Genomic DNA, 17,418 nt, shown 5'->3' on the forward strand with positions numbered 1-17,418 from the left:
GAAACTAGCCAGACTAACCAAGAAAGCTAAATTTTGCTTGCATAATGATTGCTAAAGGTTTCCTTTAAGTCCTGGGAACCCCTTGACTGCTCTGCAGAAAACAAGTCACAGCTGAAATCTGATTATAAATTAAAGTTAGTTTGGGAGGGAGCTTGGAAAAGCAGGATGAAAGAGGCAGTTGCAGTCATCTGTAATGCTGCATCTTATTTTCTCGGCTTATCAGCACTGTTTGCTAGAGGTACTTTTAAATACTTTTAAATTTGTTGAGTTACAAGATTTATTGATGTTTATTGACTGTGACCTAGAACAGATGTAATTCCCGCTGTTGAAAGCATCCTTGCCTTCATAATACCATACCAGGAAAAATTTGTTGTTCAGGGAGCTATATCAAAACTGAAGAAAGCCTGGGTACAGAATAGAAAACAGCTATTTAAATCCTCTCAAAATGGTTGTAATCAAGTATGTAGGTCAAATGTTCAAGTTGTCTTAAACAGTATAGAAATTATCCTATTATTTTTTTATTCTTTGATATGAATTGCATTTAATCTGAAATGATAACTTTCTAAGTGGTGTGAGCAGTGGAACCAGAGGACACAAAACTTGCAGGCCTCTTCAAGAGGGAGAAATTGGAAAGTAGAAGGAGCTGTGTAAAACACTTCTGGTGAAGGGGGTGTGACTTTAACGGCTTTGCTTTTCATTCTTGTCCTTAAGCTGACTGCTGCTGCCCATTAGCTTCTGTGCCCTTGATTGAACCAGCAGCTAGATTAAGGGTGCCCTGACTGGCAGATGTGTGGAGGCAGTGGGTTAAAACTGGGCAGTAGTAGATGTTATGCTTGCCAATTACCTCTCTCTGCAAGGCTCTGAAACCAGAACTGTGAATCTCCTCCTGGTTTGCTGCAGTTTTGTGTTTAGTGTTTTGTGTTAGTTTGTGTTTTGTGGCTGTGCAGCAACCTTCATAATTCAGCAGGTGCTGGGTGACACTTTCTAGGAAACTGGTGGGGTGTCCAGGCTCTTCCCTTGGTGTTGGAAAAAGCACTCCTGATCCTCCTATGTGTACTTAACTCACCTTTTGCCATCTGTAAGGCTTTGTACCTGCTCAGGCTGTTACCACATCAGGTTATCTGCCAGTCACAGACACCCCTCAAGGAAGGTGTGCAGGTAGGGGACACAGGAGCAAACACTGATGGGTCTTGGAGGCCATCTGTCCCCTCTGTGCAGGGTGCCTTGGGAAGGAAACTGAGACAAAAATGAGTAAGTGCTGCTCTACTCTGAGCAGACTATCTGGTATTAAATATTTACAACTGTGCTGGTTTGCCAGACACTTAATGGTTCGATACAGAGTAGTTGAAGTGTCACTGGGGTCTCTGGATGAAGCTGCCACTTGATCCAGTACTACTGTGTTGTACCCCTGGTGCTCCTGCTTTGGCAGTTCCCTTTCATTTCCAGAAACTTGTAGGATGCAGGAAAACGTCTCCTGACAACCTCCATCAGAAGGCCTGGTGCCATTCAGGACATTGATCCTGTGCCAGCCCAAGGAGCCAGTCATTATTTGGCCACTGGCAGCTGTTTTGCTGCTTTGGGCAGAAAACCTTTGTTGTGTAGCTGTCACAAACCAGGAGTGAGGCTGTTGAGAGCTAATGACTACGGTTAAGAATAATCCGTATTTTGTCAAAATTTATGGTTCAAAACAGTGTTAGCTGGAAAAACACCAGTTGGAGTAGTCCATGTTGTTGGGTACTAGTGTGGTAGTTTATGAGAAGTACTAAATGAAAGCATGCAACTTTAAAGAGGGCTGGTGCAGCACTGGGGACAAGGGACTGGGTGAACAGGAGTCACTGGAAACTCTCTAAGGACCATCAGCAGTGAAACCCAACCTGCCTCAGAGTAGCCTTTGGATGTGGTGGTGTCCAGTTTCACTGAACAAGCTGAGTTCTGGAAAAATAGGGAATTTAATCTTGTTGTCTGTTAGACATGATGGCAAGCTACCTAATGGAGGGAAGGCCTTGCCAATCTCCCCTCTTCTGGTAGCTGGGAGTGGTGCCCAGCATAACTTGGGTTGGGGAAGCAGGTTGTCATTAGCATGAAAATTTCTTTTCAGCTCTTTAAAAATCAGTATAGTGGCTCTAAATGCAAGCCATTCTGGAAATATTCTTTGTCTTCTAACAAAAGTAGAAAATGGTATTTATTGGAAGTTAATGCATGTAGTGTAAATATTTCCTGGCACTCAGTCCCAGCTAAAACAAAAAATCTGTTAAGAAATAAAACCGGACAAACCAAAGTCATAAATACCTTCACCAGCTGTGTGGTTAGTTGGTGGTTGGAGCAGGCATTTGAAAGGAGTCCAGGTAACTGTGAAATATATATTAGGAGGTGATGATTTTTTGAAGTGATGTTAGCTAAAGAGAGAGCTGTTCCTGTGGAGCTCTCAGATACAGTATCTGGGCATGCTTTATGCTTATAGTTTACCTTGCCTGCCCATCCCTACAATATCTATTTACCATATTTAAAATAAGATATGCATAGGCTAGATAAAGAATAATAGATTAGAAAATAAGCCCTCTGACTTACAGGATGATCTGCAAAGGATAAAATGCAATATCAAACAATAGTTCTTTCCTTGTGCTCTAGTTTATGTTAGCTCATGTTTTAGATAAAGAAAGTAGAATTTACTTTGTGTCTGTTTCATAGAGTCTGCCATAATAACTGGAGCACAGGTCTAGATGTTACCAGTGTATTAACTTGCTACTTTTGTAAAAAAAAAAAAAAAAAAGCTCTAAAGGTCTAAAACTTAATTATTTTATTTTGTTTCCAGTAGAGATCTTACTGGGCAGGTTGAGACCACTCAGCCTTTCCTTCTTACAGGTGGGAGTGGCAGGGCTGGGGCTGCTGGAGGCATGCACAGAGGCACGGGAGAGGTGCAGGAGCTCATGGTGGTGCTGTGGCATCACTGGGCCCATTGATGCCAACACCTCAGGTGTCACCAGTCATGGATCAGGGACACCCTGCTCCTCTGTTGTGTGGCACCATGCTTTTTCTCCAGGTGATGATTGCTGGTAATGCTGTAGAAAAGAACCACTGTGAAAGCCTCAGAATTGTGCTAGACAGGACTGTACTTAAGTGGCTTCTTTTGTCTCCAAACTAATGTCCTCTGTTTGCTTTGATCTTCCTGATGCAGCTAAATGCTGAAGAGTTATGCTAATGGATCTGCTTTTTTTTTTTTTTTTTTTTTTCTTTTATTACATGACAGCAGCATTTTTTGGTTCCTGATGACCACAATGTTTTGCTCCTAGAAACAGCAAGAATTCAGTCTTTTACAGAAATACTTAGGTTCTGCATCATTAACAGAAGTGAAAAGGAGGTGTAAGTTGAAGATAGAGTTTATAAACCAGCTAATACCCATCAAGTTTATTTTTTTTCTAAAACATAGGTATGCAGTCTTTCTGAAGAACCTTAGGCTATACTAACAGCTGAGAGTGTTGTCAAGTGTGAGTTTTCCAAACTAGAAGACAAAGAGAGAGAAAAAGTGCGACAGAACTGAAGCACATACTGAGCTTTTAATGGTGGTGTTTAAATAATTTGGGGTGTTGTTGGTACACAAGCAGGGAAATGTGTTTATAGAAATGTGTTTGAATTTGACTGGTTTACCTGTAGTGGAAACTGACTGTGCAAACATTGTATGATCACAAACAGCTATTCCAGATTACTAGTAGATTATAACACAGGACATTTCGTTTTGCTCTCTACAGCTGTGGGTCAATCTATAGAGGTAGTTTTCCTTTCTGTGTTGTCTTTTTATAGTTGGCAGAAATTAAAATTAAGCCAAATGAGAGAGAAGTGAAAAATAGGAAGTCAGCGAGGAGAAACACCTCTCACAAAATTGCTATTTCTGGATAGGCATTTCTCTTACCTCTTTTTTCATCCTGATTTGTGATCTTTTTCACATTCCTTTCTCTTTAGGATGCTTGATGGGGTAGGGCAGGAAGAGTATGGCTTTGCTTCCTGTCCTTTGTGCTTGGAAGGCCAACTAAAGGAATTCAGTTCATTAGTATTCAAAGAAATAAAAAAAAAAAAAGTGCATTCAGTTCTCTTAGTTTGCATGTGGAAAAAAATAAACAAGAAGCCAAAACACTGTAAAATAAAAGGTAGACCTATGAAGGTGCTTGATATGACTGGAGAGGATTGCCTGTCCATTCTCTCTTGCTTTAAAGTATTTTTTTTTTCCACAGATGGAAATGTCTGAAAAGTTCTAAGGTAATTATTCAAGAATAAAATAATGCTGACATAGTAGGGACAAGTGAATATAGAAGGGCTGAATAAGATGACATGATATTAATGGCACAACTTGTCTGATAGGATGCTTGTAGTGAGCTAGGGGTTGGTCTCTTCTCCCAGGTGAAAAATGACGAGAGGAAAAACTGCACTAGGGAAGGATTAAATTCGATCTTAAGAAAAAATTCTTCACTCAAAAGTTATAAAGCATTGAAACAGGCTGTCCAGGAGAGTGACAGTGTAACCATCCTGGGAAGCATTCAAGAAATAATTATATGTGTCGTTTACATGGTTTAGCACTGAACATTAGCCAATGCTGGGCTAAAACTTGGACTTGATGAACTTAGAGGCCTTTTCCAACCTTAATGATTCTATGAAATTCTGAGTACTACAGTTTTGATTGCTGCTTCTTCCTTAATTTCTGACAGTAAGCTCTCACAGACATGATATCCCTGTGAATAATAAGAAGCAAAACTACTGATGGAGCCAAACTCACAGACAAGTTTGAGTCTTTCATACCTTCAACAAACATGAAAGACATTGGCATTTTTTACCTTTTTAATGAAAATCTTGTGAAAGTGCAAACATACATTTACACTGCTGTCAGCCTAGTCATGTATCCAGGAGTCTTCAATGAGGTTTTGCTGTCTTCATCAACACCCATGTGTCTGCAGCATTGATTTTTTTAGCTGTGCGCAGCCTTGCTAGCCATACCACTGAGAATGGCAGGTTGTCTCTATTACAGAGGACACTTTCCTTAGGCTCCACACTCACATGTCTTTCCTATTCCGCAGAAGACCTCATTATCCAAGTGATGAATAGAACTCCTTTGTAATGAAAGTCACAACATGACGTGATTATTTACTAACAGACTGAAATTAAGACTTTTCATTATTAAAAATTCATAGCTGTTTCACTTATGACAGTTTTTTGAGAGAGAAGTCAGTGAATAATTTATTTGCCATAAGCATTCAGCTCATCCTTATCTGATGTTTTTGTGCAATGTTTATTGTTGAAAATTGTAAAAAACCCAAAAAAACCCAGCAACAACAAAAAACCCCATACCCAAATAAAATTACTCTCCTCACCAGAATGAGACTGCCCACTCACTTTCTCCTACTGATAAAACCTATATTTGTAATAATTTTCACTACTGGAGCATATACAGTTCATGCCAGTGGAGTTTGTACTAGCAAAAGTAGTTGTATGTCTGTATTTGGAGGCTTTGTTGCCATAAGAACCCAAGTAAAATCCTTTGAAGCATGGATTAAGTGAAGAGTTTTATTTTGAGCAGTTCTTTCCTGACCACCGTGATATTATTGAACTGTCACAAAGATACAATGTCAGGGCTTGTTCGTTGCTCTTTTTTTTTTTTTTTTTTTTCCCTCCAAAGTGTTTTCCACTTCAGCTGGGTTTCTAAATTTCTAGTCAAGATACTTGTTACAGGTGGGGATTTCTCTGAAGTGAAATGTATGCACTGAAATCTTTATTCTGCCTTTCCTAGACCAAGGGTTCCTTCATAAGCAATGACTATTCTGTTTTGAAAAGCACATTTTATCATTGGCAAGTGCAAACCAATGAGTCACAAGTTAGTTTTAAGTTCAGTAAAGATCAGGTGCCAGATGCTCAATCTATGCAGAAGCATGCATCAGTTTTATCCAAGATGTTACTTTCTGAGATCCCACAGTGGTTGCAAAGAGCTGTGTCATCTTTTCTTGCTTTGGCTAAAATATTAGGATATTCAGGCAGGATATTCTATGAAGATGAAACTACTGTGGCATTACTGAAGATGCATGCTGAATACTTTCAATGGATATCTAGAAGAACTGTTTTGTGTAAATTACCTGTGTGGTTTTCCATTAAATGTCTTTTGATCAAGAATCTGCCATGTGTGCAAGCTGTGCATTCTTGTTGGTCTGCAGAGCAATGAGCCCATTTCAGTGAGGGACTCTGGCAGCTCTCACAGGGTGACAAGCACAGAGATTGCCCTCTAAGCTTGTGAAACCTCCTTAATGAAAGGGCCTGTATTGTTCCATAGTTTCCTACTAAATAGAAGCAAGGGGTAGCGTATACATAATTAATCTCATCATGGTTCCTTAATATTTTTGAAATAGAAAAAATGAATTACAATTACCCTTCACATCAAGGTGAGTTCATAATTTCTATGTGTACTAGCAGATATATATATTAAAAAAACCAAACAACAGCAACAACCAACCAAACAAAAAACCCCCACCAAAACCTTGTGGCTATACAGTACAATGCCAATGTTACAGTGATTTCTGGATGCACATGGAATCTTAGAATATGAAATTTTCAAGGAAATAGCCATCTGATTTCATACAGTTTGGAAACAAGGAACAAAGCTTACTCTGATGTAACTTTAAGGCACAGGAACAAGAAAGGACACAGAGAAGACATCTAGTCCATTCTCTGCTCCAACCAGGAGCCATCATCATTCTGGACAGATGTCTCTCTACCTTCACAATGTGTCCAGAGATGATGCTGCCACTGCTTCACTGCACTTTCAGACTACACTTCACTTCTAAAAATTTCTTTTCTGAGTTAATCTTGCTTCAGTTTAAAATCACTAGTTCCAGGTCAGATTGGTGCAGGCACGAGGGGTCCCTATTTCACTTTGTTTGCAGTTATCTTTTATGTAATTGAAAACCTAATGTCTCTCCTCAGACTTTTTGTTTATGGTCCCAATTCCAACATCTTTATTTTAGATGGGGAGCTCTAAACCTTCACCTTTCAGATTACTGCAGCTACAACAATGAAAGTTCTTCCCATTGCACTGCTATTGCCAGGCAGGAGTTCCTTGCAGGTCATGAGCTCTCTGCTGTGATGCACAAGGTGTTTGCCCAGAGGACCTGATGGTGGCTCCACAACTAGTACTGCTAAAATCAGCAGCACGGTGGGTGCTGAGATGTGTGTCACCACAGCCTGACAGGATCAGAGGCAGCTTCTAGGCAATGGAGATTTGATTTCAGTATGTTTACATGAGAAACATTGTCTCTTTTTTGGCAGGCCTTCTCTTGGGAGTGGAGATTTAAGAGTAGAGGCGCCTGTTATGTTGAAACCTACTAGGGACCATTAACATACAAGACTAGTCAAATCTGTGTTGGAATGAGAGAAGGGATACCAATTCCAGATGGAAAAAGCAGTTTACTAGAAGGATTTAACTTATGGCACTGTTTCTGTTAATATGGATTTGAGCAAGTGTGTATTTTTAATTGTCTTTAGCAATGCTAACACTCAGAAGCTATTTGTCTAAAGTAGGATTTGAGAGTTGTTCAATAAATACTGTGTGAAATGCATTCACTCTCCGAATTCTTGCAAAGAATAGCAACCCTCAACTAGTTATAGAAGTATATCAGTCTCAGTCACAAGAAATACCAGTCAATATTTTTCTTAACTGTAACTAAGGTAACTGGAGAGCAGTTTAGAATTATGAGCCCAGAGGCTGAGCCCATCAGACTCTACCCAAGTTAAGGGTAAACGAGAGATTGTGCTGATGAACAGTGTAACTCATTTCCAAACACAGCAGATCTCTTATGATCTTTTAAGGGAAAGATACTTTTATACTCAACTTGATATGACAGTCTCTGAGTTTTCAAGCATATCCGTACCGTTCCGCTGAAGTTATTGGAATATGCAAACGCCAGAGGCAAAAGTGGTTTATCTTTGACCCTCAAACTTTTGCACCTTTCCAACTAGGTATATTGCTTGGGGCTCTTGTATTTTTCCAGCTTTCCTTAAAAACAACTGAGCGTTGTTCCAAATACTAAGGAAGTAAAGAGAATGCAAGGAGGCAGTAGAATATTGCCTTTTAAATATGTCAGCAAGTACCGGGAACTGTTCCCAGATACAGCCTGAAAAGAAAAATGGTTGATTGAATCTGGAGTTTTCCAAAACATCTGCTGCTTCAGTTTGATGACCCAAATGAAACATTAGAAAAAGAATAATCTCAAATTTGTAGTTCAAGAAAATAACCCTTTTTTCTAAATAAAAAAGGCATCTTTTTTCCTTGTTCCAAGAGAAATGTATGAGTGAGAACATCAGTTTTGATATGAACTATTTTGATTGTGTCACTGTTGACATAACACAGAATTCAACCACTTTGCAGCTCTAAAGTGGCCTTTCTTCTGCTGTACAGTGAGGATTTTTTTCCCCCATTATTGTGTTATTATTGAGTTTTTTTTAAAGAATGGGCTAAGTTAGTAAAGCAAGACTGGCTGTTATTGACAAACCCCTGACAGTTGCTGAAATCACCAAGTGCAAGCCTTTGGGTTTGTTAGTTACACCAAGACTGCACAAGCTCTACAACAGTTTCTTGCAGGTGTCAGCTGTTCCACAACACTGCATTTGTCTGTGGCTTGCCAACATAACTTTTGAGGCTGTCAGGATCTGTAGTAACCACCTTTTGTAACAAGCGCATCCATCAACTTAGTGAAAATGCTCTCCTGTAAGAAAGAATTAAAGATAATATACATCATTTTCTGAAAGCATTTGCATATGCAAACCCTTTGAACCACTGCCACCAACACAACTGAATTAGCCTCACCTTGCCCTGGTGATGAAGAGGAAGTGATTATAATGCTGTTTCGAAATACAGACCAGGGATTTTTTTGGTGCACTTGATTTTATTAATTTTTCCCCGTATCCTTTACACACTGCACCAAGTAAGTCACATGGTTTATTATTTTAGACTTGGAAAATAAGTCATTCTAGTAGTCTGGAATGTTGGGACCTTGCAGACCTTGGCAAGCAGCTTACAGCAACAGAATGAACATGCTCTTGCATGGAGTCTTCCTCACCCAGATCAGGTCTTCTCTGGTTGTCCTCATTGTTCAACTGTGAGAAAGGCCAGACTTTATTCACAGTGCACATTTGAACCTTTGGGGACAGTTACTAGAAATCTTGTAGAGGTTATATATTTATTTGCTTTCCTGAGAGCTGTTGTGATCATTCCAGAGCACTGCAGAATGATGTGATGTAAACACACACAGACTGAGTGACTCAGCTTGTCAAAAACTCATTTAAATATAAATGCATAAAATAGAAAAAACCCCCATAAACTGGAATATGTATGCGCTAAAAGCCCTTTTTGTGATTGCTGAATCTATAGGGTTATTGACATTCTGTTGTAGCTGAGGGATTACAGAGGAAGAGCTTCCCAGCTTTCCTTAAGTTTAATCCTTGCATGACATGTTTGTTAACTAGAATCCCCACGTTACCAGTCTGGATTGGATTTGATGCTACGCCATGTGTATGCTTGCCACAAATGGAAGGTAGGGAATCCGAGGATGAGGTGAAGAGATGCACTGCCTGTTACTTCAAGTTTCTTCCTTTATAAATTCATTGGTTTTGTGCCTCATTTGGAATCCTTTCACAAATTTTAAAGGCCATAGCATAGTTCTACCTTTGTGCTGCGTGCTTCGGCTAAGGTGCTTCCGTAGGAAGTTTATTTGGTGCTGCTGATCTGCAGTGTGCTCTCTTCATAAGGAGGCACTGGGTCTGGAGAGAGCTCAATGTGAGCCTCTTCCATGGAAGTCTTCATGGTGGCCTCCTCATAGGAAGGAGGCAAACACACCGAGAGGAACGTGGCATCAGGGAGCAGCGTCGAGTAGTGGAAGCTCTGCTCACTGCTCCAGGGCAGTGCAGAAAGGAAATTGGACACATCGTGCTCAGGCAGGGCCTCAGGAAGGTCGATGCTGAAGATCTGCCCCTGCTGAGTGGGGCGCTGGCAACGGCGGTACAGGAAGAGCAGCAGGAATGCCAGGAAGAGCATCATGGTGGCAGGCAATATGATACACAGAAATGGTTCTATGTCGTCTTTGGTTGAACTTGTCTGTTGTCTGCTCTGTAACCAAAGCAAACAGGAAGGGTGTTGGATTCCAGGAGATCTCTTTGACTAAGAGCAGAACCACATTCCCCATCTCTGCCTTATGACACAGCAGTCACTTTTCCAAATTTCTTTCTCTCTGCACTTGTATCATTGAAGGAGTGTGTTTTGCAGACTCATAAATTCTATTTACTGACCAATTATAGACAATCACAACCAGAGACTAAAAACCCCAGAGAAGCTGCAGAGATTACTGGGTTTTTAGAAAACCCTGTCTCCAATGGGGAAAAAGCCCCAACAGCCTGGAAGTGCATGCAATTTTATATGACATTTTATTACTTTAGATTATAGGAGGACCAGTCAACTTTGCAGGAGATTGGTCAAGCATCTAAAATTTGGGAGAACATTGAATTCCAGATGAGTAAGGCTGGTGATCCACCATCTGGTGCTGTTTCTTTATTTGGAAAACTGTTTAAAGAACAAATATTATGATAACTAGCCCTTTCAAACAGGGCCCATTGCCTACACTACCTGCCCTTTGGGTTGTTCCAACCTCACAGGCCAGTTCCAAATAAAACACGGTGTTTTTTTGGACAGGACACATTGGACTAGACCTCTTGAGCTTGTTCTGCCAGTGATCCAAGAATCATTTTTCCCTGTTTAGAACTATGCCTAAAGAACTTCTGGTGTAAGGGAAGTAACAGTTGTGACTACTGTGTTAGCTTTGTTTTCTGCAAAATGTAGCACAAAAGACCTCTGTTCCATGGCTTTTGAACTGTGATGTAATGTTAACTGGAGTCATAAGCTATGAGAAAAACCAACAAAGCCATTTGTGCTCTTGTGTTGTATTAGCTTTAGTTTTAAAATTTAGCATATCTTGTTTCCAGTCTGACTCCATCTCCTAATAGTTGTGTCTCATTCACAGTCTAGTCTAGGGCAGAAGGAAAATTGAAACCCTTTAATGCTGTTTATCAAGTCATTCCATTTGTAAGCTCTTGGAGAACGCTATGAGATGGCTTTTTCACATTTGTATGATGAGACTAAACAGGTCAATGGATCAAATTTCCTTTATTTTGAAGAAAATATTCCTTTATTTTGAAAGTAACCGTTCAGGCTAGGAGAACTTGAGTGATTCTTTCCTCAAAGAGTTTGGAATCTGGGATGCAAACTGGCTGTTTGCTGCAATGACTGTCAAAAGGACAGTAACTCCAGTGTCTTTTTCTTAGTCTACAAAAACTTTCTGTTTTTATTCTTCCAAGAGTCATAGTCATTCTTCTAGCTACAGAATCACACTGTAATCTACATTCAACTGATTATCTACCAGGCATTTGTAACCTCTTTGCTTTGTTGTCATATTATAAAATGGTGTGGACGTGCCCAAGAAAAATAAGTAAAATAAGACTCCTAAGAAATAATACATGGGAAATTACTGTTTTTCTATTTTTTCCCTAAGGCATTGTGGATCTGAAGCTAAATGCATTAATTTTAAAATACACTGACACCTTTGCAGACTAGCTATTAAGCTATTTTTCCCAATGGTCTTCAAAAAAAAAAAAAAAAACAAAAGCACAGAAGAATATATATTAAAGAGCTATTTTTATTTATTGATAATTTTTATTAAGAATTTCTAGCTGTAGAAGCTATTGTCTTACCTCACCATTCAGTGAGTGGCAGGGAAGAGCCGAATTGGAAGAAATTGTTCCAGTTGTTCTTCCAATGCAGACATTAAATAAGTTCTTAAAAATGAGGGGGCTTTTTAAAAAAAGTTTGTTAATGCTTCTTTATTGAGTCTTATGAGGTGCATAAAGCATTTCAAGAGAAAATGAGAAGAGAGCATTCAATATTATGTTAGTGGACCATATACGTGAAGACTGACTGATACTGATACATTACTGATACTCTTAGAGTAACTATTGAGAAGAGCGGAGTTAATAATGTACAGGATTATTCATGATCAGTGAAGAGATTGTTTTTGGAATCCAAGTCTAAGTTTTGGGTTTAATTTCTAGGGAGCAGGCTTTCATCCCGGTGAAGTGTTGGTCTTAGGATCTGTGAGTTGTACAGTGTTCTGGTGGTTTGTGAGGACAGAGAGTGAGATTGACGGTGTTTCCTACATGGTTACTGAAAAGTATATAAACCCCCAATTATGATTTAGACTCAGTGCGGTTTCCCCATAAATTTCACTGAAATGTATGTGTTCATGATATATTCATGTTTTAAATAATGGCCAAGGACAGTATGTCTGCATGTGCTGCTGGAAGCACAGACAAGAGTTAGGGCTGTAAGATATGGCCTCGTACAAATACTGGACTTCAGAAGGGAAGGAAAGGTTAAGCTTGATTAAGGAATTACAAATGGTCTTGGATCTCAGGGAACTATACTTCCCTCCAAAGCCTTGATTGGAACCCAGAGGTCTTGGGCCTTACAATGAATTAAGAGAAATGTGCAAAATATATTATTGTTGGAGGGGACAGTTTGCATCTAATGGTAAAAAAAAGGGAGGAGTGCAACTATTTGTATTATGAGCTAGCTCAGATGGCCACAGTCTGTGAAGTAGCTACAAAAAGACACCTCAGGGTATCAGTGAGTTACTGGCCTGAAAACTCTTCTTGTTTAAAAGTCCTCCAAGAGTAACCCACAGCACTGCTTTTAAAGTCGTGAAATCAAGCTCTCAAGCCTGAATAAATGCCAGCATTTTTGAAATCTGTGAAATCCTTAATTTGCTCTGCAATACATGTAATTTTTAATTACATTATTGTGCACAAAGTGCCTCCTCTGCATTGTATTAGATTGCTTAGGGAAGGAGATTAATTCCACAGTACCACGGGGCACTGTGTTGCAGGGTGTATAGAGTATGCAGTGACTGAGTCAGAAGACTGTGGGAAGAGAGAAGACTGTGTGCTTGTGTGGTAAAACAAATGTTCTCCTGAGGAGCCATACTCCTGTCTCTGCTACCAAATGCTCTAGGGAAGGGGCAAGACAGGTCAGTGGAAGTGTTTCTTGTGGGTTGCTCATTGGTCATGCCTCGTTTTGAGTGCCTCGGTTGAAATCCTTGGGTATGGTCTGCAGAAAATCTGCATCTGTATTGCTGTCTCTGAAGGTGAAAAAGCAGTGCCCTGAACCTGCAAGTACTTTATTGCACTTTGGGATCTGGACAAAAATTGCATAGGTTAATACAAAACAGCCCATATTCCCTTGTACTCCCTAAAGTGGTCAGGTGGCTGGACTAGATTTTCCTAGCAGGCCCCTTCCAACTGAACTGCTTCTGTTCTATCCTATTCTATTTCCAAATAACTACAATAACCAGTGCCTGGTGGCAATCTATTCAGTAATGTGTGCAAAAGAAGACATAATAAATTTGTTTGGTTTGTTTTTGTTTCACATCTGCTGCATAATTGTGAAAGAACAGTAAGTGTGTTTTACTACAATATGCAAATTAGTGGCATGTGAAGCAGATAGGATTAAGAATTAGGCAATGATATAGAATTATAAAATATGCTGAGTTAGAGGGCACCCATCAAAATCATTGAGCCCAACTCCTGGCCCTGTGCAGAGGCCCAAGAGTCGCCATGTGCCTTTGAGCATTGTCCAAATGATTTTTGAGCTATGTCAGGCTTGGTGCTGTGACCACTACCCTGGGGAGCCTGCTCCAGTTCCCAACCACCCTCTGAGTGAAAACTTTTTCCTCATATCTAACCTAAACCTCCCCTGACTCATCTTCATGCTTTTTCTGTATGCTAACAGGTGACAATGAAGGCTGGTTTTCCTCAGTCTGTGTTTCAGGGTGCTCATAGCTGTTTAAACACTAATGTTAAGACTTTCCTATCTGGGTGAAGTAATTTCTAGGCTACTTAGTCTACTGTTTGAGCTGAAAAGTTAATAATAGTTAATAGTTTATAAGTTAATACTTCTCCACATATGCCCTGAACCTGAACAGGGAGTTATATATCCATTTTGATGCTGCCTCCTGCCAAACATTACATGAGCTGATTTTACTTTTGAGATGTAGTTCCAAAAGCTGATGGGCTTTTTGTATTTATATCCAGATAAATAGAACAAATGTATTAGGAGACAATTGATCAGTATTAGTACCTTTTTTCTGTTGTGATTTTGTGCTCATTTCTGCAATGACTGCCTAAAAGGCTACTGAACAATGTTGGAAAGATCTTAACATAAAGACTTGGAAAATCTAATAGGCATTTGTAAAATGACACTAATAATAGGAATAATTTTAATACAATGAAGTAAGGGTTGCTTTAAAAAATCTGAAATTCTAAACTAAAACTAGTTCTAAACTGACCTAAAACTAACTTCTGCAGCTCAAGTTCTAAGCCTAGAAAAGTAACCACTGTGTATAGGTGTCAGGAATAGCTGCCAGAACTGGAAAATAAGATTTTCTGGAAACCAAACTGAATCTTCATTAATTGAAACTAATATGACTGCAGAACATATTTAAGGTAAAATCCTTTACTGTTTTAAAGTTTCCACACCAGGCATATGAAGTGACTGATGGAATTATTAATTGACTGGTTTTGTTTGGTGCTGCTTCAATGGGTATCAGTGTGCTCTGCCTGTGTCATCACAAGCATCTATTGTCAATGACAAAAAGAAAAGGATCTGACTTCCAGCATGAAATAAGTTACAGACACAGAAATATGGGAAAATATATTTTTTTAAAATAGAGAAAGACAGAAAAGAGCATGGAAGTAAAAGGAATTGTATTTCTAAAATGTCCTGTTTTCCCAGAACTGATTCTTACAGGATAGTTTGGGCACTGTCTATTCTCCTCCTTTGGTTTATATATTTATAGGGACTGAATAGAGGGCCAGTTCCCCCCAGCCACTGAGCACATGCTGGAAGTAGTAAAGCCTTTCATTAGTAATCTGTCTGCCTATGTTTTTTTCAACACACTGAGCATGTACAGTTGCCAACTTACAGATAATGTGACCCATATCAGTTAAGATGAGCTTTTACTCTTGCCTGTTGGTAAAAGAATGAAATGCAGAGTGTGGCTGAGTAGTGGGGTATATCCACGATGAGTAATGGAATGGGCTTGGAGCTGAACTGTGTGTCTGGACAAAGGAGGGGTAGTACCTGCCTTGGGAGGGAATGACCTCATAAGGCAAAACATGAGGTTAAGGAAAGCTTTTGTTAAGGATAGAAAAATGAAAGTTTATTTTGCTTGCTGAAATTCCCATTCAAGTGACTGAGTTGTGCAAAGATTTATTATGTTGTTAATGATTTGCTAGCGTGGTTAGAACTCCTTTAAAATTATTTTTGTTACTATAGCCCATATTTATGCAAATATCTTTTGAAGTTGAATCAGGAAACTGATGCTTCTGAAATGCTTTGAAGTCATTAGGGTGCGGTCCCCCCATAGGTTCTTTTCCAAGCTCTATCCTGCTTCTTGAAGCTGATTCATTATTAATTGTAAAACGCAAAAACATGTAACTCTGGCAAATAGAAAAACCTTTTCGTGTGGTTTTGTATCCATTAGTAATGACGCATAATTTAGGAGTGAGCCTGGATTTACACAAAATTTTCAAATACTTGCTGAAATTTGACTCTAGTGATGCTGTTTGTTTCTCACTGTCAGACAAAAGCAGTCTCGAGGTGTGAAGGCATTGCCATTGCTGTTCTAACTCTGGCAATGTTACTGGTGAGGCAGACTTTGCTAAAATCGTGGAGACATTTAAACACTACTTATTGCCCTATTTTGACGCCCCCACACGCTTCTACCCCCATTTATTTTGCAACACTACACTTTATATATCTCAGCTGAGTAGTGCGGCCAGTTCATTTGCCAATGCAATGTGCACCAGACATTTACCGAGGACGGACGAGCGCCTCAAACTATTATTTTTGATCAGAGAAGCCCTTTTGCTGTATCCCAGACAAAGCCAGAAAGCAGGCTGTGTTTTCATCTCTGGGGGCTACTTCCCTCCCCCACCCGGCTGCATGTGATCCTCTCTCGCAGAAGTAATCAGCGCACAGCTTAGGGAACAAGAGTTCATTGCTGCCTGCTACGGACTCGCAACATCTGCGGGAAGGCTTCACAGGACCAGATCCACAGCGTAAACACGCATTCAACAGAGAGGAAATCAAGGATGTGTTACGCTTAGAAGAAGTAATTAAACTTCCTTACCTGCCACCCCAGCACAATTTTTCCGTCTAATGTTTTTTTTTTTTTTTTTTGCTTCCACAAATGTGTTTAAAAAGACTTAACAGCAGTAAAGAAATGTTCCGACTCCATGTAATTGAGCACTACTGCTTTGAAACATCCCAATACCCAGGAATTTACTCTGCACTGTACACTGAGGGATTACACAGACATACACACACACACACATGCGAAGTCAAAGGACATGTCACAGAGATGAGCGGGGGGATACAGACCTGAAGCTCTGTTTCCAGAGGTGGCCCACCTGGTTCACTGTTGAGCCAGTCATAGTTTCCCCTGTCGGCATGTCCAAAATTGTTCGAGCTGCTGCCCAAGAGCCACCTCATGCTTTCATTAACCTGGCCTTCTGCCTTCGTGCCTCCACTTTGCTTCGCTGCTTGCAACAGTGTCTCCGCCTCCCAGCCTTGACCCAGCCGGGCTGCTGGCAGCTAATGATCCCTCTTAAATGATATCCCCTTTACAGCAGAAAAGAAAAAAAAAAAAAAAAGTTAGACACCCCCTCGTCGTCAGGAAGCCAAGCAAATAGATCTCAGAGCCTCTCTTCACTTCCAACTCAATCTCTCTGGATTTGCTTCAGTGGCCTACATTACCAGCAAAGCTGGCATCAGGTATCTGGGAGCTAGGGCTGATAGCGCTCTGATTGGAGCACTCCCTGCATTAGGATTATTAAAAGGGGAATTTGCATGTGAATCTGAGCCCACATGGTCATGACTCCGTGTGGATAAATAACGCTCTATATTTAGTTATCTAATAAACACTATTTCTAACAAAATAGAAGAAATAAAACCTATGCTTCTATGTCGAGAGCGAAAGGGTAAGTGAGGCTCCCCCTCAGTTACACAGCACAAGGTGGAACCACAATCCAGGCAGGTTTTTGTTCCCTGTTGCTGAAACATACAGAAAAGAGAGTGGTTTCTGAGTAGAGAGGCAAGGACACAAGGCTAAATGCTGTACTGAATTATTTAGCAGTGTTAGGATGTAGATGTTAATGACAAATCCAGAGAGAGAGAGCTCTGCCAGGAAGGCTTTGGTCACTGTGGGAGTGTGTGATTGCTTCTTGTAAGAACGACTTGTCAGTTTAGTTGAATCAGGTTAGCAGCTTTCCAAGATACTTGTTAAA

At 40.0% G+C, this 17,418-nt stretch overlaps 1 protein-coding gene across 1 annotated transcript; it reads right to left on the reverse strand.

Annotated features, from left to right (window-relative positions):
* Positions 1 to 8,901: 8,901 nt before the first annotated feature.
* On the reverse strand, positions 8,902 to 16,798 carry SMIM28 (small integral membrane protein 28). Its single transcript, XM_066314349.1, has 2 exons — positions 16,514 to 16,798; positions 8,902 to 10,135 (listed from the first exon to the last, which is right to left on the reverse strand). The coding sequence occupies exons 1-2, from the start codon at positions 16,622 to 16,624 to the stop codon at positions 9,737 to 9,739; spliced, it is 510 nt and encodes a 169-aa protein (XP_066170446.1). The 5' UTR covers positions 16,625 to 16,798; the 3' UTR covers positions 8,902 to 9,736.
* Positions 16,799 to 17,418: the final 620 nt, after the last annotated feature.

The sequence above is a fragment of the Sylvia atricapilla genome, chromosome 3 (assembly GCF_009819655.1).
Source record: "Sylvia atricapilla isolate bSylAtr1 chromosome 3, bSylAtr1.pri, whole genome shotgun sequence".
In the NCBI taxonomy this organism is placed as follows: domain Eukaryota; kingdom Metazoa; phylum Chordata; class Aves; order Passeriformes; family Sylviidae; genus Sylvia; species Sylvia atricapilla.

Coding starts and splice junctions, on each gene's coding strand:
- SMIM28 (XM_066314349.1), bottom strand. CDS start 16,624: ATGAGGTGGCTCTTGGGCAGCAGCTCGAACAATTTTGGACATGCCGAC. Junction 10,136..16,513: donor CTCTGGAAACAGAGCTTCAG/GTCTGTATCCCC, acceptor CTTTGGTTACAG/AGCAGACAACAGACAAGTTC.